We start from the raw sequence: 23,007 nt of genomic DNA, 5'->3' as shown, positions 1-23,007 counted from the left end.
TGGGGGCCATTTTTATTCAAGCCACCACGCTAGGTATTCAATAATGCTTGTAGAAACTTCATGGAATAATTCTAAGTTAGCAAAGAAGTTGAAAAAGAAGCCAGATGTGGTGACATATGCATGTAACTGGGCAACTTGGGAGGTGAAGGCCAGAGGATCAGGAGTTCAAGGTCATTCTTGGCTATCTAGCAAGTTCCAGGCTAGCCTGTGACACAGTAGACCCTGTCCCTAGAACAGAATGGAGAACTGCAAACATAGTCTTTGAGATGAGAAAAGAAATCTGTGTCTTCAGTGCCTCATGGTAACTTTCTAAAACTGACCATATAATCGGTCACAAAACAGGCCTCAACAGATGCAAGAGGATTGAAATAATCCCATGCATCCTATCAGACCACCACGGATGAAGGCTGGTCTTCAGTAATAACAAAAACAATGGAAAGCCCACATATATATAGAAGCTGAACAACACTCTACTCAACAATAACTTGGTCAAGGAAGAAATAAAGAAAGAAATTAAACAGTTTTTAGAATTTAATGAAAATGAAGGCACAACATAACGAAACTGATGGGACACTGTGAAAGCAGTGCTAAGAGGAAAACTCATAGCTATAAGTGCCTCCAAAAAGAAACTGGAGAGAATATACTGTTGAGATTCTGTCTGAACTCCAGCCCCACAGCCCTGGCAGCAGCCAGGTATGCTCCTCCCCACAATTACCTGGCAATTAAAAAAGGAGTTGCTTGGCCCGTCCTCTCTCTCTTACCCTCTTACATTCTTGCCTCTCTCTTGCCTCTTGCCCCCTTGCTCTACATTCCCTTCTCCCCACTTTCCACATGGCCATGGCCAGCCTCTACATTTACTCTCTCCTTCTCTCTGCCTCTCTTTGCCTCTGCTACCCTCTTAACTCCCCTCCCCATGCCATAAATAAACTCTATTCTATACTATACTAGTGCCTTCCCCTGGTCCCTCAGGGGAAGGATGCCTTGGCATGGGCCCGCTGAGGCACCCCTTTCCCCCACACCCCACTAGAAAATATTCTTACATCTCATTCTTTTTATGATCACAACACATATACTAGCAGCTTGACAGCACACCTAAAAGCTCTAGAACAAAAAGAAGCAAATATACCCAAGAGGAGTAGACCACAGGAAATAATCAAACTTAGGGCTGAAATCAACCAAGTAGAAACAAACAAACAAAAAAGAAAACTATGCGAAGAATCAACTAAACCAGGAGCTGGTTCTTTGAGAAAATCAACAAGATAGATAAACCCTTAGCCAGACTAATTAGAGGACACAGAGACAGTATCCTAATTAACAAAATCAGAAATGAAAAGGGAGACATAACAGAAACCAAGGAAATTCAAAAAAGTCATCAGATGCTACTACAACAGCCTTCACTCAACAAAACTGGAAAACTTGGATGAAATGGACAGTTTTCTAGACAGATACCAGGTACCAAAGTTAAATTAGGATCAGATAAACCATCTAAATAGTCACATAACCCCTAAAGAAATAACAGGAGTCATTAAAAGTCTCCCAACCAAAAAAGCTCAGGACCAAATGGGTTTAGTGCAGAATTCTATCAGATCTTCAAAGAAGACCTACTACCAATACTCTTCAAACTATTCCACAAACTAGAAACAGAAGTTACACTACGCAATTCATTCTATGAAGTCACAATTATGCTTATACCTAAACCACACAAAGACCCAACAAAGAGAACTTCAGACCAATTACCCTTATGAATATCAATGCAAAAATACTCAATAAAATTCTCCCAAACAGAATCCAGGAACACATCAAAACAAACATCCATCATAATCAAGTAGGCTTCATCCCAGGGATGCAGGGATGGTTCAATATATGGAAATCCATCAATGCAATTCACTACATAAACTCAAAGAAAAAAAAAAAACCACATGATCATCCCATTAGATGCTGAGGAAGCATTTGACAAAATCCAACATACCTTCATGATAAAAGACTTGGAAAGATCATGAATTCAAGGCCCATATCTAAACATAGTAAAAGCAACATACAGCAAACCAGTAGCCAACATCAAACTAAATGGAGAGAAACTTGAACCAATCCCACTAAAATCAGGGACTAGACAAGGCTGCCCACTCTCTCCCTACCTATTCAATATTGTACTTGAAGTCCTAGCCAGAGCAATTAGACAACAAAAGGATCAAAGGGATACAAATTGGAAAGGAAGAAGTCAAAGTATCACTATTTGCAGATGCTATGATAGTATACTCAAGTGACCCCAAAAATTCCACCAGAGAGCTCCTAAAGCTGATAAACAACTTCAGCAAAGTGGCTGGATATAAAATTAACTCAAACAAATTTGGCTTTCCTCTACTCAAAGGATAAACAGGCTGAGAAAGAAATTAGGGAAATGACACCCTTCACAATAATCACAAGTAATATAAAATATTTTGGTGTGACTCTAACCAAACAAGTGAAATATCTGTGTTACAAGAACTTTAAGCCTCTGAAGAAAGAAATCAAAGATCTCAGAAGATGGAAAGATCTCCCATGCTCATGGATTGGCAGGATTAATATAGTAAAAATGGCCATCTTGCTGAAAGCAATCTACAGATTCAATGCAATCTCCATCAAAATTCCACCTCAATTCTTCATAGAGTTAGAAATGAACCCACACACCTATGGACACTTGACCTTTGACAAAGGAGCTAAAACCACACAGTGGAAAAAAGACAGCATTTTCAACAAATGGTGCTGGCTCAACTGGCAGTTAGCATATAGAAGAATGCAAATCAATCCATTCCTATCTTGTTGTACAAAGCTCAAGTCCCTGTGGATCAAGGACCTCCACATAAAACCAGATACTCTGAAACTAACAGAAGAGAAAGTGGGGAAGAGTCTCAAACACATGGGCACAGGGGAAAATTTCTTGAACAGAACACCAATAGCTTATACTTTAAGATCAACAATAGACAAAATGGGACCTTATAAAATTGCAAAGCTTCTGTAATGGCAAAGAACAATGTCAATAGGACAAAATGGCAACCAACAGATTTGGAAAAGATCATTACCAACCCTACATCCAATAGAGGGCTAATATCCAACTCAAGAAGTTATACTCCAGAGAATCAAATAACACTATTAAAAAATTGGGTACAGAGCTAAACAAAGAATTCTCAACTGAGGAATACTGAATGGCCGAGAAGCCCCTAAAGATATGTTCAACATCCTTAGTCATCAGGGAAATGCAAATCAAAACAACCCTGAGATTCCACCTCACACCAGTGAGACTGGCTAAGATAAAAAACTCAGGTGACAGCAGATGCTGGCGAGGATGTGGAGAAAGAGGAACACTTCTCCATTGTTGGTGGGATTGCAAGCTGATACAACCACTCTGGAAATCAGTCTTGTATTTACTCAGAAAATTAGACACAGTATTACCTGAGGACTCAGCTATACCACTCCTGGGCATATACCCAGAAGATGCTCCAACATATAACAAGGACACATGCTCCACTATGTTCACAGCAGCCTTATTTATAATAGCCAGAAGCTGGAAAGAACCCAGATGTCCTTCAGCAGAGGAATGGATACAGAAAATGTGGTACATTTACACAATGGAGTACTACTCAGCTATTAAAAACAATGATTTTATGAAATCCTTAGGCAAATGGATAGAACTAGAAAATATCATCCTGAGTGAGATAACCCAATCACAAAAGAACACACGTGGATGTATACACTCACTGATAAGTGGATATTAGCCCAGAAGCTCAGAATACCCAAGATACAATTCACAGACCACATGAAAACTCAAGAAGAAGGAAGACCACAGTGCAGATACTTCGGTCCTCCTTAGAAGGGGGAAAAAAATACCCATAGGGGGAATTACCGAAACAAAGTGTAGAGCAGAGACTGAAGGAAAGGCCATCTAGAGACTGCACCACCTGGGGATCCATCCCATATACAGTCACCAAACCCAGACACCATTGTGGGGCAGTTGAAGCAATTCCATACAGGCAAGTGCATGCTAATAGGAGCCTGATATAGCTGTCTCCTAAAAGACCAGAGCCTGATGATGGATGCTTCCAGCCAACCATTGGATTGAGCACAGGATCCCCAGTGGAAGTTAGAGAAAAGACTGAAGGAGCTGAAGGGGTTTGCAATCCCATAGGAGGAAAAATATCAACCAACCAGACTCTCCAGAGCTCCCAGGGACTAAACCACCAACCAAAGAGTACACATGGAGGGACCCATGGCTCCAGCCACGTATGTAGCAGAGGATGGCTTTGTTGGGCATTAATGGGAAGAGAGGCCCTTGGTTCTGTGAAGGCTCTATGCCCCAGTGCAGGGGAATGCCAGGGCAGGGAGGTGGGACTAGGTGGGTGGGTGGAGGAACACTTTCATAGAAGCAGGGGGAGGGGGGATAGGATAAGCTGTTTGAGGGGGGAACCAGGAAAGGGGATAACATTTGAAATGTAAATAAAGAAAATACCCAATAAAAAGGCCTAAAATAATATGATTATTTAAAAAAAAACTGCAAAAATCGTTTTCAAGGTGGGAAAAGAAATCTGTGCCTTGCTGCATAGGAATTCAAAGAATTTAGCAAGGGAAGGGGAGAATGTGTAAAGTTGTGGTTAAGGCAGGTGGGGACAGAGGCTGTCACTGTTAGACAGGGGACTGTCATCAAAGCGAGTCTATGCACTTTGCACTGGAGTAAGTGGGCAAAGCTCCCTAAGGCCACGACCTCTGCCACTGAAGGCTACAGGATGTACAAAAGCAAGTCTCTCTGAAATATGCATTGGGAAGGAGAATACCTGAAAGAGCTCCTAGGATGTTACACAGGGGAGGACCGCATAGGAAGATGCTTTCCTCGATCAGGTATTCAGGAACTCGAAGACCACTGCAGCCAGGGGCAGCCAGGGGGCGGGGCAGCCTGACTGTATCTTAAGGTGATGGTTTTTTTGGTTTTCCAAGACTGGTTTTCTCTGTGTAGCCCTGGCTGTACTGGAACTCCCTCTGTAGACCAGATTGGCTTCCAACACAGAGATCTACCTGTCTCTGCCTCCTGGGTGCTGGGACTAAAGGAGTGTGCCACCATCACCTGACTGCCTTGTTAGTTTTGGAACAGGGTCTCACTATGTAGCCCTGGATTGCCTGAAATCATTATGCATGCCAAGGCTGGCTTCAGACTTGAGGTGATCCTCCTGCCTCTGCCTCCCAAATCCTGGGGTTGTAGGCATGAACTACCAAGTCTAGCCCTTGGGTTATTCATGAACACCTTTTAAAATTTTACTTTATTTATTTATTTATTTCCTTATTTCTGTTTTTTCTTGAGATAGAGTTTCTCTGTGTAGCCCTGGCTGTCTTGGAACTCATTCTGTAGACCAAGCTGGCCTCAAACTCCAGAAATCCACCTGCCTATGCCTCCCAAGTGCTGGGATTAAAGGTGTGTGCCACCACTGCCCAGCTAAAATTTATTTTATTAACAAAAAGTCTCAGAGCCCAAACATCAGCTTTTCTAGTTGTTGATATCTTTGAGCTCCCCTTATGCAGCCCCGATGATGAAAGGCATTTTGAAGCATGTTTCAAAATTATTTTTAAAATTTATTATTTTATATATGCAAGTGTTTTGCCTGTGTGTCTGCCAGGTACCCACAGATGTCAGAAAAGATGGTTGGATCCCACGGAACTGGAAAGACTGGTGGTTTGGGAATAGAACTCGAATCCTCTGCAAGGGCTCTTAACCGCTGACCCATCTCAGCAGGCCCTTGCAGCAAGAGTTGCCTGGGCTCTTGTAGCTCTCTCGGGAGCACCACATACCTTTTGCTTTTGCGTCTCTGGGGCTGTGGTTCTGCTTGTACAGCTTGGCCTAACATCCAGCTCTTCTCTTCTGCCTGTCTGGGTCACCAGTACCTGCAGGAGGTTCCAGCCCTGCAGCTTGTCAGTGCAGCCTGCAGTCTCTCCTCCTCTATGGCTTGACCTGTCCTGTGGTGCCCTCCACAGCTCTGCGCCCTCTGGTGTGTGAAAGCAATTGATTACCCCACTGCTTCTGGTACTCAGCCCAGACTCAGTGACTGTCACCGTTCACTCCATTGCTTCTTGTCTCTGCTTTTTCCTTTGTGTATAACCAGCTCAGCCTGCTCTACACGGTAGACAAGAAAAGAGCCTTCTTGTGCTGGGTAGTTGTGTGTATAAGCTAAAGTCATTTGAAAGAAGGGAACCTTAACTGAGAAAATGCTTCTATAAGTCCAGACTGTAGGCAGACCTGTAGGGTGTTTTCTTAATGCCCTATTGTAATGCCCAGCCCATTGTAAGTGGTGCCCGCCCTGGACTGGTGGTCCTGGATCCTATAAGAAGACAGGCTGAGCAAGCCACGGTGAGCAAGCCAGCAGGCAGCATCCCTTCATGGCCTCTGTATCAGCTCCTGCCTACAGGTTTATGCAGGTCTGAATTTCTGTCTGAATTTCTGTCCTGACTTCCTTCAGTAATGGACTACAACTAGGAAGTATAGCCACCACACCCAGCCCTCCCCTCCCCCCAAAGAAAAACCCCTTTCCTTCCCAACTTGCTTTTGGTCATGTTGTTTTATTGTAGCAATAGAAACCCTAACTAAGAAAATTGTGTAGACAACTTTTCTTTTTTTTTTTAATTTTTGGGACAGGATCTTACTATGCAGCACTGACTGGCTTGGAACTTATTATGGAGACCCAGCTGGCCTTGAACTCACAAACTAAGGTCCTCTTACTTCTGCCTCCCGATTGCTGGAATTAAAGCACATCATTACCACTGACTTACAGAAGCCTTCTATTGGACTTAAGGCTGTAACACCAAAACAGGGGAAACGCAATGGTGCCTCCCCTGCTGGCTCACCAATCAGCCAATCACCCTGCTTACATGGCTAGAGAAGGGGAGGGGGGGAGGGCAGTGTACCAATCACAGCAAAGCTCTCTCGTACAAATGGTGTGTGTTCACACCAAAGACAACACTGTAGCTTTTGAGCTACCAGGCAGAGTGCTTCTCTTCTGGGCTGCTTAGAAATAGTTCCAGGGCATGGGATAGCAAACCGTCCGGTGTGAACGGAAACACTCCAGGCTGGAGTTGGAACCTCAGGAGCTGTAGCAAACAGCTTTAATCACCATCCTGTAGTTTCCTCAAGGTATCTGTGCCAGGCTCCGAGTGGCAGTGTTTGACTGACAGTCCTTTGGCTCAAGGCAGCCAGGAATCGGGGCAAGCCTAACAGCTGCCAATTAGGAAGCCAAATTGCCTCCCCACCCCACATGTTTGCCATTTACAGGAAAGCGAGCATCATCGAGCATCGGGAGTGCTTACAACGCGATCCTACAGAACTGATCCGTTACACTAATAGCGGTTTTAACAGTGATTTCGCAATGCTTAACTCCTGCCCCTGGGGGAGCAGGGTCCTTTCATCTGTCCCCGAAAGAGAAGCCAGTTCTGGTGTGGAAGAAAATTTCCCAGTGTCTGGATTTGGGCCAGCCTGTAATGAACTACAAACCTCTGGAGCATCTAGAGTCCTGGGCTGACTGCCGTGAGCTGAGGCCGCGGAGAGGCTCATCCCAAGCCTTGGAGCCCACCTGGAGGTGGAGCTTCGGCAGACTCATTTTTCTTCCTCTTTCCAGCTGGGCAGAGGAGCGCAATTTCCAGGTATCTTTCAGCTGCCAGGTCCCAGTCCTTTCCTCGGAGCCCTGGTGTTTCGGTTCATGTTGTGACAGGGTTTCATGTAGCTCAGAGTGTCCTCCAACGTTTTAGTGGATGGGAGGCCTTGAACTCCCGATCATCGGACCTCCGTTCCCAAATCTGAGGTCCCAGGCCAGCCTCTCAACTTCCGGTCCTGGCTTCTGTCGAGTTTCGACATCAACAGCTGCCTGGTGTGAGCACAGCTCCTGATTCCTTTCTCAAGACATCTGTGAGGGGAGCCAGGCACCAGAAACATAACACTAGGAAGAAGTTCGCCACTCGTTTGCTCTTTCTTAAACGAAAACAAACAAAAAATTGTTTCTTTTTTATCGGAGGAAAAATACTCAGCCTGGCGCTGGGGTGCGCACCAAGTGAAGTCAAAGCGGGGACACACCCTCCTGTCGCCGCCCCAGTCGGCGGGGCGGGCAGAGAGAGCCCAGAGCGGGCTGGGCTCTAGCGGCCGGATGAGGATGCGTCGTTAATGCCAGGAGCTCGGGCCCGGCGGGAGGATGCTCCAGAGCAGGCTCTGTCTGGGTCGGTGGCGGCTGCTGCCGACGATCCGAGCCGGCGGCCGCGGGTCTCCCAGGGCGCTGCCACCCACACCCCAGGTAAGGCGCGGCGCGGGCTCGGGAGCCACGGATGGAAAGTTTGCGTCGGGTAACTTCGGCGAGAGTGAAAGCCGAGCAGTTCCCTGCGAGCTGCTCCTCACCCCGACAGGTGGTGGCCGCGGGGCGACTTGTCCAGGGGCTGCGGGGGAGCCAGGCCAGGAGCGGCCAGCGCGGGGCGCATCTCCCGGGAGCACTGCCCTCTGACCCCGAGGGTCCCCACCGCTGTGTCCTGCGGTCTGTAGTCGCCGCGGGGGAGGAGAGGCCGCGGGACTCGCTCTGTGGGTTGTGTCGAGGGTAGTTGTCATCGGGTTAGGCTGTAACCTAGGATGCTGTCTCCAGGGTGGACTGGCCCAGGACCGCGTCTTGCCCCTCCTTTTCGTTACGTGTAAATCCGCGGCAGTGGTGAATCAGAACTGTGTGCTATAACAGTTAGGCGGGCTCAGTTTGTGTCATGGCCTGTGTGGGAACCTCGAGGAATAGGGAAGAGGTATGGGTGGGCACAGTAAAGGAAGAAGAGCAGGAAAGAGCTGACTTAACTAACGTGAGGCAGAGGGAGCCAGAAGAAAGGAACCCCAGGCTGCTTGGGGCTGGGACTGGAGCTGAGTCTGCCCACCCCTCAATTACTGGGTTAGCTTTCAGATTGCTAAACGGAGAGCGATGTGTGGGCATATTTACTATCTCTCACTGCAGTGAGAAAGGAGTGTTGTCAGCTCCATCGCTTTCAGTTCCTGTATCTTTCTAGCTCCACTGACGCAGCCTCCTCCCCCCACCCCATCCTTGGATTCTGCCCCAAAGTATAGTCTTAATGCCCCAGAATTTACACTGATGAAAAAAATATTTCAATGCTCAAAGAAACACTTTTTAAAAAAATGTTTGAAAGCAAGGTCCATTTTGATACTTGCACCTAAGGCAAACTCCTTAAAACTTGTAGTTTCAGAGAAGCTCTCAGAAAATGGTACTTTAAAGTTTACCTATCAGAGACGAAGACCTTCCAAACACTCTTAACAACTCTTACTCCTTTCTTTGCCTCACCATCACAGAAACACGGTGAGAATTAAACAGTGCTGATTAGTAAGCTCGTTTGACAATTTCCTAGTGTTGAGAATGGAGCCAAACAGTGTAGCTCTATTAGGCCACACCCACCTACTACTAGGCCCCGCCCATTTAAATACCAGGAGTAAAGGTTTAGGGTTTGCAGGACTGTGGCTGTCCTTTCTCAAATGATCGACGCCAGCTCTAAACTCTTTTTCTCTGCACTTCCACTTAAAGCACCGCATGCCTGAGTCTAATGGAAAAAGATAGAGAGGGCTTGTAGCTCGTTAAGCATCTTAAGAAACCTAAGTTTGAATGATTTAATTTGCAGTTTTAAGTCAGCTGCCCGGACCATAAAGACAAATCACAGAACTTCAGAACTGGGAGCGCTTCCATCATTTTGCCCATGGGATAAACTACCCCATCCCAGAATAAAGCCAAGCCTGTGGGTTTGCATCTTTGTGTGCAGTGGATTCTCTAGGCCCCTAAGAGTTTCAGCTACAACTGCTGAACTATTTCCTGTGAATCAGATCTCCCCACTATAGGGACATTTCCTTCTCTAAGATCTTACTGCTTTCCATATGAGATACCCTGTGGCTAAAAGCAAACATCCTTGTTATATGTCCCCCGCCCCCAAAAAAATTCCCACCACAGCCTGTGAAAAAAGCTGGGGTGGAGAGTAGAAAAGAAAGGAAACAGAGAAAAAAAATGGTTTTCTCATAAAACCCTAGCTTGCAAGGACTTGTCATAAAACACATCTTTAATAAGCAACTATAATTAGTCCTTTCTGAAATTATAGGTGTGCATTTAATAACTTTGAAAAATATATGGTTCTCATCCTTTCTATGGTAGGTGAGTAATTGGCAGGGTTTTGTGTATGGAAAAAAAACCCACAGTTTGTTGACATATGTTTAATGTAGCAGAATTGTTTATTAAAGAACATTTCTTGTTTGAAGCAAAAGCAAATAAGCATATTGCATTATCTTTGGCCTGGCCTGGAATCCATGATCATCATGTCTAGTGACATGATGATCATTTCTGGAGAAATGCATGTCACCATGCATCTGCCTCCGGCGCTAGGTGGTTGTCAGGGTGATGGGAGGCTCCTGCTGGTGCGCCTGGACACTTGCTTTGAGCGATTCCAGTGCCTGGTGAGTTATATCCACGCTGAAAGCTCTTGCCTAGCTGTGCCTTTCTTAATTTGGGTTTTCTGCTGCTTAGATTGAAACACTCCCAGATAGGATTTTGTGCTCCCAAAACATCGTTTAAATCCCCAAAGCAAGCTGTTTAACAATTTTTAAAAAGGCAAGTGTATTTTTTGCTAAGAAACTCAAGGGTCAAGTTTGCTTTGTTCTTTTAACTTCCAGAAACAAAGCACCTGGGTGTTTCAGATCCTTCAAGGTGTTAACTTTGAAGTCTTAGCTTCCTGTATGGGATTTAATGAGCACATCATTCTTGTTCGCCATGTCCGGCCCTGGAATTCTGTGCTCTGCAGTTCTGCCTTCAGAGCTCTGTCTTGGAGAGCAAATGGTTGTAGCTGAGGCTTTGACTTCAGAGTGGTTCCTGATTGGCTTGTCTATTAAATACTAAAAGTCACCATCTCCCTAGTTTGTAGTAATTAGTGCTTTTTAAAGAAAAAGATGTCACTTGCTATTTACTGCCACTAAGTGATATTTGTGTTATTTTGTAGCAGACTACAATAGGAAGTCATTTTGTATCTTGGTAGATAAAATGGATGATACACTGAAGTGGAAGACTGGGATTAAATACTCGCTGATTATTGGATGCTGGCATGTGTGTAGGTCATCCAATTTTGTTGGTTTTGCACAGCTAGGACATCAGGGTGCCAGCAGGCCTGGCACTACCACATCTTAGCTCTATACATTTGCTCAAACCATTCAGTCTTTATAGGCCTGTCTTCTACAAGGGGATTTGTCTTATTGACCTTAAGCCCCTTTTCATCTGTAGGGCACCCCAGGGTGTAACATACCATCTAACAGAGTACCATCAACGTCAGGAAACTATTCAGAAAGCTTCATGATGGAAGAATTCTGTCTTGGGTAGTGAGGAATGCTGCTCCCTCTTCCACAACTGTTGCAACTTTGTTACAGTTTGGAAGGTGAATGTTTCTCCAAAACTCAGGAAAGGACCACTAGAGCCCAGTGGAAGGATGTTAGACCACGGGAGTGCCTGGGACAGGATGGTCATGAGACAGGGCAGTGGTCGGGACTCTTGTTCCTCTCCTTGCTGCCATGCTGTGAACAATCTCCTCTGGCACATGCATTCTCCAGGCTTTTCTGTGCCATCAATGAAACAGGGCCAACTGACCACAGATTGAAGTCTCTTATGTCACAAGTCAAAGTGAATTTTTCCTCCTTTAGAGTTGGTTGTTGTCAGAAAGTATGGCCTTGACCAGGGAGCTAGCAAACACCCTCTAATAAATGCTTTTACTCACTCAGTTGAGATTTTATGTCCTACTAGAGTAAGTCCCTCAATATTTCATCCTAGCATCTCTATCTGTGAAATATTGCCTACTCAAGAATATTTAATATCAGAACTCTAAAATCACTGCAGGCATTTTAGCCTAACATACAGGCCATACACAAATTGGAAATAAACAAAAAAGCACATTCTAGGAAAATCTAATTTAAATCCCATTTAACTTGATGTCATTGGTTATTTGTAGAACTTTACATTTTATTTACTGTGTTGCCGGCCAATATGTCTGTGTATCATGTGCATGTCTGCAACTGGCAAAGGCCAGAAAAGGGCATTGGATTCCCTGCAACTAGAGTTACAGGCAATTGTGAGCTGCCATGTGGGTGCTGGGAATCAAAGCCCATGTGTGCTTTTAACCCCTGAGCCATCTCTCTGGGCACTTTTTTAAAAAAACTTACACAAAAAACAAATTGATAAGAGATGGTGAGCCTGGTGACAAATTCTGGCAGGTGCTGTTGGAGAGGCTGGGGTGACATCTTCTATCTCTTTGATGAGGAAGCAGGTGTTCTGAGGATGGACTGAGCTCCAACTCAGGAGTCTTGAGCCAGTTTCCTCCTGTGGCCCAGAGTTTGGTGTGGAGAGCAGGTGTTGATCATGTCCTTGCACCTCTGAGATACAGCTTAGGTCCCTCATAGAATGGCATAATGGGACGATTCTTCTCAGTTGGTTTTCATTTACATTTATTTATTTATTTATTTATTTATTTATTTATTTATTTATTTATAAGCAGAGGCCGCGGAGGTGCACTGCTTGCTTCTCATGGCATGCTTGACTTTCTTTCTTTTTTAAGAATTATTTATTTTATGTATATGATTACACTGTAGCTGTACAGGTGGTTGTGAGCCATCACGTGGTTGCTGGGATTTGAACTCTGGACCTTCGGAAGATCAGTCAGTGTTCTTAACCACTGAGCAATCTCACCAGCCCTTGTCTGCATTTAAAGAGTCATGTGCAGATGGTTTCCTTGGTGGAGAAATGGGTGACCTGGAGAAAGGTCCCTGAAGGAGGCAAAGGTATATCAAACATCAAGTACATTCTCCCCTTGGCCATCTGAAGTCTAAGGCTGATGGCCTCGTCTGCTTTTATTCCTTGTGTTTGTGAGGTGCCTCTTCCCTCAGCCCTGTCATCAGCTGTGTTTTGTGAGCCAGGTATTGAAACCTTGAGTCATGGGATTCCATACCCAAATGCTTGCACGGGATTTCCCACGCTGATACACATTTGAAGCAACAGCTCTATAAAATGTTATAACCAACCAATGGTGCCCTTAGGAGGAGTCGTAGAAGAAACTGTGGCTCAGTCTAGGTATTAAAATGGGTGGAGTGCTCCTGAACAAAGGCAGGAGTGGTCGTGATGAATGGCAGAGTCAGTGGTGGCGTCTCTGTGCACCAGCTGCCAGAAAGCCAAGGACCAGGGCCAGGTCTAGACTCACTTCTAACAACAGTGAGGGCTGTGGCCAGCATTTTATCATTTATGGTACTCATAGCTCTAGATCCTCCGTCCCAAGTTTTGCCCATTGTGCCATCATCTGTTTTATTCAAAATAATTTTAATGGGGAAAGTCATTGGCAAATACAGCTGTGAGAAGTGTGAATAACAAATCAGTGCTTTGGTGTCTGAACCCAAGTGTTCTAAGTAGTAAATCATGAAAGTTACAGCAGACCACTGGCTTCTTGATCACAGTGTCTTTTTGGTGCTTTTTCCAGAGAGGATGTCAAATTAAGTGAATTGCTGTGAGACTCTAACTGTAATGCTGTGTGTGTGTATGTGTGTGTGTGTGGTATGGTGCGTGGTGTGGTGTATGTGTGGTGTGTGGAGGTGCATACATGTATGTGCTTTGTATATGTGTATGATATGTGTGGTGTGTATATGTATGGGGCGTGTGTGTATGTGGTATATGTGTATGTGTGTATATCTGTGTGGTGTGTATGTATACTCTGTGTGTGTGTATGGTGTGTGTGTGTGTGTATGTGGTATATGTGTATGTGTGTACATCTGTGTGGTGTGTATATATCTGATATGAGTGTGGTTTCACTGATGAGTGTGCACACGTGAGTGTGTTTGTGAAGGTCAGAGGGCAATTGTGGGTCCTCCCCGTCCACCTTGTTTGAAGCGTGGTGTCTTTGCTGTTGGTAGCTGCACATGCCAGCTTAACTTACAGATTCCAAGAATTCTTGCTCTACCGCCTATCTCACTGCAAGCACCCTGGGATTACAGATACATGTGCTTTTCCTGGGTTCCTGGGGATTTGAACTCAGCTCCTCACATTTGCATGCAAATGCTTTGACCACGGAGGCATGTGGCCAGCCCTGGATTCCTCATGTTTTCCCTCCCTCCTCCTACCTTCATAAGATCTACAGTTTCTACTTTATTGTTGTTTCTATCATCCACACTTGAGGGGTGGTTAGTTGGTTCAGTTATCCAGGCCTATAAACTTTAGTTTCCATTTTAATAAGCTCCTCACTTTTTTTTATTATTGTTGTTGGGTTTTGTTGCTATCATCATCATCATCAGCAGCAGCAGCAGCAGCAGCATCAACAGGGTCTTACTATGTTGCTTTGGATGTTGATTATGTAGACCAGGCTGGCCTTGAACTCATAGAGAACCTCCTGCCTCAGTCTCCCAAATGCTGTGATTGAAGGCATGTTTCCACTACTCCTGGTTCTAACCAATATTATTTGAATTGACAAAACTCTGCTTTGAAACTCTTTTTCCCCAGATGTTTTGAGATTTGAGAATGGTGGTAAGAACTAAGGGGTAAGTGTGCAGATAAGCAAGGCCATTAAAGAGACTGGTTTGAACAGATTGAAGGGCGGAAACTAAGAAATAAAGGAGAAGCAAGAGATAGGTTTAAAGTTAACATTTTTTATAGCCTGTACCAAAAACAAAAACAAAAACAAAAAACAAAAACAAAAACAAACAAAAAACAGAAAAAAAAATGCCAATCCCAAAGCCAGGAAGTGATGTAAGTCAATGAAGTGACCTCATCAAGGAGCTTTGTGGTAAACCTCAGGGAGAAGTCATCTTGGAGGCTGTCCTGAGTCCTCCCTGGGGCTCTTGGGATACAGTTACTGATTAAGTAGACATCTGAACTTGGCAGTACATTCTCTTTTCTTTCCTTCTCCCCCTCTGAATTGCCACTGACACGTCAATCCCATTCTTTCCTACTTTTTATACTGACTGCGTTGACAGGAATCCCATTTTGGGCTCCTAAAGATGAGCTTGTGTATCTTGAACCTCTCGGGCATCAACAGTAAATAAGCACTGCTCTGAATCTGTGGGGAAGAATGAGCGTCCTATGGTTCTTTGAAGGGAAATCGTTTTTTGTTTCTCTGGCCATGGGTGTTTTTCATGGGGGTGAGGGAGCTGTAAAATGTGTAAAATGTTAGATGAAGCTCCCTAGTGATGGTGGTGATTTTCTAACCCTCGTAGAGGGAATCTTGTTGTGCTTCTCTGATTAGTCGGCCCCCAAGCTCAAGGGATCTGCCCACTTCAAGTTCCTGAATGTTAGGATTACAGGTGTGTGCCATCACGCCTGGCTTCTAAATGAGATATGTGAATACTGGGTTGAAAAGCTGTGGGTGAATAAGAATGGATAATTGCTCTTTCTAGAGGCTGACACTAATGTGACCATAAACCTGGAAAGAAGAATTGGTTTAGAAAACATTGTAAACAGATCAGCACAGGGTTGGCTGCCTAAACCCTTGCCGGAGGATATCTGTGGCGTTTTAATAGCCTGCCAGCTCGCTTCTGCAGCTCTGCTTTCTGCTTAGAGAATTAAAAGCAATGTTTGTTCATCAGGAGAAAGTTGTTTCCTTGACACTTGTAAAGATCTTCCTATGGATTTATTATTATTGGCACCAAAATAAGCCAGCTTTCAAATGAAAGCTACAGTTAGTTGATCCAGAGTGTGTCCTAGCGTCAGCCTCCAGGCCCACTCCCTGCTCCACACCCCACATAACCCATGTTCAGCATGGCTGAGCTAATTATGTCTCATGGCTTGTTCCATGTTTTAATTCCTTCTGTGGATATCATGGCTTTCCTTCGATTGCTGCTTACCCCTCCCACTAACCCACTTCTAACAGCCACCCATCTCCACCCCACCAGAGGTTTTCAAAGGCTGTCTAATGGCTGAAGGACTCAACCATAGCACCCATGACATTGGACCATGCAGTGTATTTAGTTGTGTGCATATGGTTTTCCTAGCTGGGTTCTAATCACCATTGTAGTCCAAATGACTCTCCAACTCTGACCACCTCCACCCCAGCACTGTAGGTACATGACAGATGCCTGTTGGATTGAAGAATGACAGAGTAGAAGACAAGGAACAGACAGTTGTGCACAGTTCAGTGGCTGTGTGGCACTGCAGATTGTGAGCTGCCTGGCAGGTGCTGGGAACTGAACATGGATCATCCACAAAAGCAGGTGCACAATTTTTTGTAATTCTTTATTTTGTGTAATGTGCACTGTTTTTTATTAATCATTTTATTTGTTTACATTTCATCCCTCCTCTTCCCCCTTCCCTTTGCCTCTATGAGGGTGCTCGCTCACCCATTCACCCACTCCCACCTTACCCCTCTAGCATTTCCCTGCACTGGGGCATTGTACTGGCTGGTTTTGTGTGCCAACTTGACACAGGCTGGAGTTATCACAGAGAAGGGAGTTTGTTTCATTTGGGGAAATGCCTCCATGAGACCCAGCTGGGGGGCATTTTCTCAATTAGTGATCAAGGGGGTAGGGCCTCTTGTGGATGGTGCCATCCCTGGGCTGGTAGTCTTGGGTTCTATAAGAGAGCAGGCTGAGCAAGCCAGGGGAAGCAAGCCAGTAAGGAACATCTCTCCATGGCCTCTGCATCAGCTCCTGCTTCCTGACCTGCTTGAATTCCAGTCCTGACTTCCTCTGGTGATCAACAGCAGTGTGGAAGTAAGCTGAATAAACCCTTTCCTCCCCCAACTTGCTTCTTGGTCATGATGTTTGTGCAGGAATAGAAACCCTGACTAAGACAGGCATCAAGCCTCCTTTCCCTCCCATTGATGTCACACAAGGCCATCCTCTGCTAGATGCAGCTGGAGTCATGGGTCCCTCCGTGTGTACTCTTTGGTTGGTAGTTTAGTCCCTGGGAGCTCTGGGTGGTGCAGTTAGTTGATATTGTTCTTCTTATGGGGTTGCAATCCCCTTCAGCTCCTTCAGTCCTTCCCCTAGCTCTTCCATTGGGGTCCCCGGGCTCAGTCCGATGGTTGGCTGTGAGTATATGTATTGGTAAGGTCTGGCAGAGCCTCTCAGGGTGCACTTTTAGCCATTAAGCCAGATCTCAGGACTGCATGGTCCCTTTGGTTCTTACGATTCCAGTCTTGTTTTCGAGGTAACTGAGGAGTGGTGTGTTCTGTCGAGTTCACCTGTACTTTTTTCCTATGAGCCATATATAATTGATACCTAAAAATAATCTTCATGTGCGTCTCTGTTATATCTAACAGTAGCCTTAACTCATATTTAGTTTCATCCAAGATATGAAATTTTATTATGATTTTAAAGAGAGTTATTTCATTTCTAATTATGTGTCTGCGTGTAGGTACTACAAGTGTCCCCAGAGGCCAGAGGTGTAGATATATACCTGGTGCTGGAGACTGTAAGCTGCCTGGCAGGGGCTGGGAACTGAACGTGGATCATCTACAAGAGTGGTATGCACTTTTAACCAGTAAGCCAGCTATATCAGTATTTTTAAAGATGGCAAGTAATATAATTCAACAAACATACAAATTCGACAACAGTACACTATATAAATACTTTCTTGTCTGTTCTTAAAAAAATATTCATTTATTCACTTACTTATTCAGACAAGGTATCCTGTGTCCCAGGCTGACCTTGAACTGGTTTGGTAAAATATGACCTTGAACTTCAGAGTGCTAGGATCACAGGCGTGGGACACTGAAGCCCAAGGCATAGTGGGTGCTAGGCAAGCACTCTATCAGTTGTGCTATAGCCCCGGCCCCAGCCCCAGCCCCATTGATAGTTGTTTTAGATGATTGTTTGCATGCTGGAAAACATCACTCTTCTCCCAGGCAAGAGACTTCTTAGAAGGGTTGTCTGAGCATGAGGTCATGTTGTTATAAACTTACGAAGTATGGCTTTGTGAGCACCAGAAGTTATTAGTGCTAGGACTCAAGGTTGTTTTGCTTTATCTTTGCTGTTCTTAGCTGCTGTTGTCTTAAGACCAGGTCTTGCTATGTTGCCTTCGCTGGCCTGGAACTCACTGTGTAGAGCAGGCTGACTTGAAGCCCCTTCTGCTCTCATCCTGACTTCCAGGTGTGTAGCACCATGCTTAACCAGACTGCAAATTAAAAAAACAAAAAACCAAAATTGCATTTATTGTTGGGTGTGGAAGGGGTATGGAGGTCAGAGATCATCTTTCAGTATTTGTTTCTTTCCCTCCATCATGTGGGCCTGGTGAGCCTGGGGCTTGAACTCAGATCCTTAGGTTTGGTGCTGGGCACCCTTATCTGCTATCTTGCCAGCCCAGGGCAATACATTTAATCATTAAAATTTAAGTAATTTAGAAATTACTTTAAAATTTTAAAAATATTTGCTCATAAAATATAACTCCTGCACAAAATATAAAATTTAATAAACCTTGTATTAGTCAGTGTTTCTATTCCTGTACAAACATCATGACCAAAAAGCAAGTTGGGGAGGAAAGGGTTTATTCAGCTTACTTCCATATTGCTGTTGATCACCAGAGGAGTTCACAACTGGAACTCAGACAGGTCAGGAAGCAGGAGCTGATGCAGAGGCCATGGAGGGATGTTCCTTACTGGCTTGCTTCCCCTGGCTTGCTCAGCCTGCTCTCTTAAAGAACCCAAGACTTCCAGCCCAGGGATGGCACCACCCACAAGGGGCCCTACCCCCTTGATCACTAATTGAGAAAATGCCCCCCAGCTGGGTCTCATGGAGGCATTTCCCCAAATGAAGCTCCCTTCTCTGTAATAACTCCAGCCTGTGTCAAGTTGACACACAAAACCAGCCAGTACAAACCTTAAGAAAGGAATATGGTTCTTATAGTAAGGTATGTAGTACAGAGCCAGGCAGTGGTGGCACATGCCTTTAATCCCAGCACTTGGGAGGCAGAAGCAGGCAGATTTCTGAGTTCGAGGCCAGCCTGGTCTACAGAGTGAGTTCTAGGACAGCCAGGGCTACACAGGGAAACCCTGTCTCAAAAAACAAACAAACAAACAAACAAAAGGTATGTACAGACCCTTCAGTAACATTACTTTCATTTCATTCTGAATGTGGGGCGTTCCTCCTTTGTCATGAAAAATTAGCCTGGGTATGACTGCCATCCACTACTCCTCCCATTGGCATCCACTAACAGAAGCCCCGAGGGTGCAAAGCTGAGTGTCCCCACACTGAGTACTTAGCTCAGCACTACTGAGTGTCCCCACACTGAGACTTAGCCCAACACAGAGGTTGCTATTCAGCCACAGGTTTAAACAGCCTACAATCTGAAAGCTTTTGAATATTGAATAGAGACTTATTTGATTACAGAGCTGGAGGGTCCAAGGAGCCATCCAGCCATTGCTCCAATTTCTCTAGACTTGTGGGACAGGATTAATAAATGGGTAGTATTAACTATCAGGTGGGGGTTCGAGCCACTGCCAAAGCCTCTGGTATGCCATCATCACTTTGACTAACTCCAAGACCTGACCCCACGTTCACTTCTAAGATTGCCTTATGGTTAGTTCTATGTAGTACACATGGTTCCAACCCTTCCTGAGGCAATATAAATTATTAGAGACAATACATTCTAGAAGAATTCAGAATCGAATATCATAAGAGGTTGCAGAGGAAAACTGCAGCATGCAACCACACATCTGCTGCTCCAGTATTCTGGAGGCCGAGGCTGGAAAATCCGTTTTTTAAGGTTAGCCTGAACTTATATAGTGAGTTCTAAGCCAGACTGGGCCACACAGCAAGACTCTGTCTTAAAATCAAACACAGGGAAGTTGCAGAGATGAGGTCAACCAAGCTCTGAGAGCAGGGCAAAGAAAGGTTCAGTGGACATACTTGAGAAGGACAAAGAGAATGGTCTATAAGCCATTAAGTGGAGTCTATAAGCAGATGCTTATCGCACCCAAGCTTCTGTGGGAAGCCACATACAGTTCTCTGTGAAGTCCTTGATTCCATCTCCATTGGAGCTTCAGATGTATTAGCATTTCGATAAGTCATGGTTTCGTCATGCCTCTGCCTTCTCAGGCATGACTGACAGGCGTGTGGCATCACATCTGGTGGCTAACCAGAAATCTCTGAATTGTAAAGATTTGAAACCCTGAGGTGGATGCTGTTGGAGGCTCTCCGAATTACTATACAAGCTTCCAGTGTGGCTATCCATGAATGAGAACAATCATCAATAAACGTATGGATATAACACATTTCATACAGCATAACCATTTACTGGATGGTCAGTATCTGTCCTGGCTGGTTTTGTGTGTCAACTTGACACAGGCTGGAGTTATCACAGAGAAGGGAGTTTCAGTTGGGGAAGTGCCTCCATGAGATCCAGCTGTGGGGCATTTTCTCAATTGCCACTTGTGGGTGGTGCCATCCCTGGGCTGGAGGTCTTGGGTTCTATCAGAGAGCAGGCTGAGCAAGCCAGGAGAAGCAAGCCAGTAAGGAAATCTCTCCATGGCCTCTGCATCAGCTCCTGCTTCCTGACCTGCTTGAATTCCAGTCCTGACTTCCTCTGGTGATCAACAGCAATGTGGAAGTAAGCAGAACTGGTATTGCAGCCTCCTTCTTCCATGCATAATTTCTTTCTTTGGCCACTGTAACTAAAAAAAAAAAAAAAAAAATCAGGTATCGTATCAGCTGTCGATTTGGGCATATATAGTCTTTTTATTTGCTAGCACAAGCACTTGCTGTTGTGATAAATTAATGAAGTTTGAAGAAGATGGCTTTCATTGTCTGCATGGAAATTGGTGTTGGTCTAAACCAAGGATTTGGTAGGTAATTTTTCTCTGTGAAAGTCTAGACAGTCAACAGTTTAAGGCATTGCAAACACTTCCACATTGCTGCTCATCACCAAAGGAAGTCAGGACTGGAACTCAAGCAGGCCAGGAAGCAGGAGCTGATGCAGAGGCCATGGAGGGATGTTCTTTACTGGCTTGCTTCCCCTGGCTTGCTCAGCTTGTTCTCTTATAGAACCCAAGACTTCCAGCCCAGGGATGGCACCACCCACAAGGGGCCCCACCCTCTTGATCACTAATTGAGAAAATGCCCCAGAGCTGGGTCTCATGGAGGCATTTCCCCAATTGAAGCTCCCTTCTCTTGGGTAACTTCAGCCTGTGTCAAGTTGACACACAAAACCAGCCAGGACACTCCCCATAGTGGATCTTGGTGAAAAGAGAAGGCCCATGGTTCTAAACAGTTTATTGTCATGGAGGAAAATGGATTCATAAAATCATACCCCACTTCTCAAGGTGGGCCTGAGACTAAATACCTTTTGCAGGGAGAAATGTCTGGGAAGGGAAGCTTATTGGCTAAGCCCTCCGGGCCTCTTGGTACCTCATTAGCACAGAGAACTCTGTTTTGGGCCTATGTGACTGTGGTCCCATCTCTTTTCCTATTGGCTTGGTCTGAGATGTTAGGGATGCCTCATCCACAGGTGGAAGGGCTTGGGGCCATTAGGTGATTGATAGCCACAATCTCTATGGGGGCGCTGTGGCTACATGACAGGGGCCTGGTACCGGAGCGGGTGAAGCTCCTAGTGTCCCTTCAGGGTCTCCAGGACTTCTAGCCTTTGGCTCAATCTTACTAGGCTTCCTCTCATAGTCCACTGCCCCCAAACACATGCTACAAGATGAATTGGACCTAGGGACTTGTCGCATGAGGTAATGAGAACACAAAGGAGACATCATGACGTCATGGTCGCTGCCCAGGAAGCTAGACTAACAGGAGCTGGTAATAGGGAACAAGGTGACAAATGTGAAGCCGAGTATAAACCTCAACCATCTCCTGTGTTTAGGCTCTGGTGCCTAAAAGGTATGAAATTAAAAAAAAAAAAAAAAGAATGAGCTAATTTTGTTTGAAATGTAGGGTGAGCTGTTGTCTTGAGTCACGACAAGAAGTCATCGTGTGATATATTCTAATTCTTTGGGCAAAGTGAAGTAATTTGATGGACCAAACGGTGGCGTTGAAAGGCAATGCACTTCTCTGGGTGTTCACTCCTGTAGACTTCTCATCAACATGGTCATTAAATCATGGGAGCGACAGATAAAACAAAACCACTTCCCCCTAGTGTGTTTGGTTAAGAGTGAAGCACTGTTAAAAAAACAAAACAAAACAAAACAAAAAAAACAGCTCAAGTGTTGTTAATGATGGGACTCGATTGTAAGCACCACTATGAATGTTTACTGACCCTTTAAGCTGGCCAAGGTCCTGAGGGCCAGGGAGTTTGACTCCTCCCTGGTAAACCCAGCCCTGGCACCTGTGCTGCTCTGAACAAAGGATGATCAGCCAAGCAAGGCTGGCTGGCTGCTTTGAATGCTACAGGGATGCTTAAGAAAGCTACACCCACAGCAGTTGCCGCCTCCCAGCCTCCCTACTCTAAAGGGCACGTTCCTAACCAGTACTGTTTCAAATAACTTGCTGTCACAGACCTTGAGGGAACTCTAGGAAAGATTTTAACTCAAGTCAGAGAGGGAAGCACTGCCTACCGATGGCCCAGCACAAGACTTGTAACTGGTACGAGCATAAGCCTTTATTTGTGTGAAGGTCACTATAATTGGTGTTAATGAACTTGCCCATATTTTTACTCTTCAGCTCAATCTTCCAGGCAGTTTGGAAACACCCTCTAGTGTTGTTCCTTGGAATTGCAAGACGGTTTAATGAAAGTTCTTTTCTGGTGTGGGGGAGTGTTAGGAAAGGAGGAGGCAGGGGCAGGGGCAGAGGCAGGGGCAGAGTCAGGAGCAGAGGAAGGGACAGACTGGGCCTTGTGTGGGCTTTTGAAACCTCAAAGCCCACTCCCAATGACTGCACTTTTCCCAATAAGGCCATACCTCCTAATCCTTCTAATCCTTCTTAAAGAGTGTCAATTCCTAGTAACCAAGCATTCAAATATATGAGCCTATAGGGTCCATTCCTATTCAAGCCATCACACCCTAACTTAAAATAACAGTAACCACAAAAACAAGCCT

General features: G+C 45.1%; 1 protein-coding gene across 3 annotated transcripts in view; it reads left to right on the top strand.

Moving 5' to 3' along the window:
- Window positions 1-7,635: 7,635 nt before the first annotated feature.
- Mcub (mitochondrial calcium uniporter dominant negative beta subunit) overlaps window positions 7,636-23,007 on the top strand; it is a 69,615-nt gene continuing 54,243 nt past the window's right edge. The window contains exons 1-2 of one of the 3 annotated variants that reach the window (XM_031375479.1): window positions 7,636-7,653; window positions 8,022-8,294. In XM_031375479.1, coding sequence (XP_031231339.1) covers window positions 8,196-8,294 — 99 coding nt within the window. In that variant the 5' untranslated portion in view covers window positions 7,636-7,653; window positions 8,022-8,195. Of the gene's footprint in view, window positions 7,654-7,828; window positions 8,295-23,007 lie in introns of those variants that run through there. The other 2 variants (XM_031375480.1, XM_031375478.1) reach the window with 2 other exon arrangements.

This window comes from Mastomys coucha, unplaced genomic scaffold (assembly GCF_008632895.1).
Source record: "Mastomys coucha isolate ucsf_1 unplaced genomic scaffold, UCSF_Mcou_1 pScaffold16, whole genome shotgun sequence".
Taxonomy (NCBI): Eukaryota; Metazoa; Chordata; class Mammalia; order Rodentia; family Muridae; genus Mastomys; species Mastomys coucha.
The sequence above is the reverse complement of the archived record's forward strand: the minus strand, read 5'-3'. Positions and strand labels throughout refer to the sequence as shown.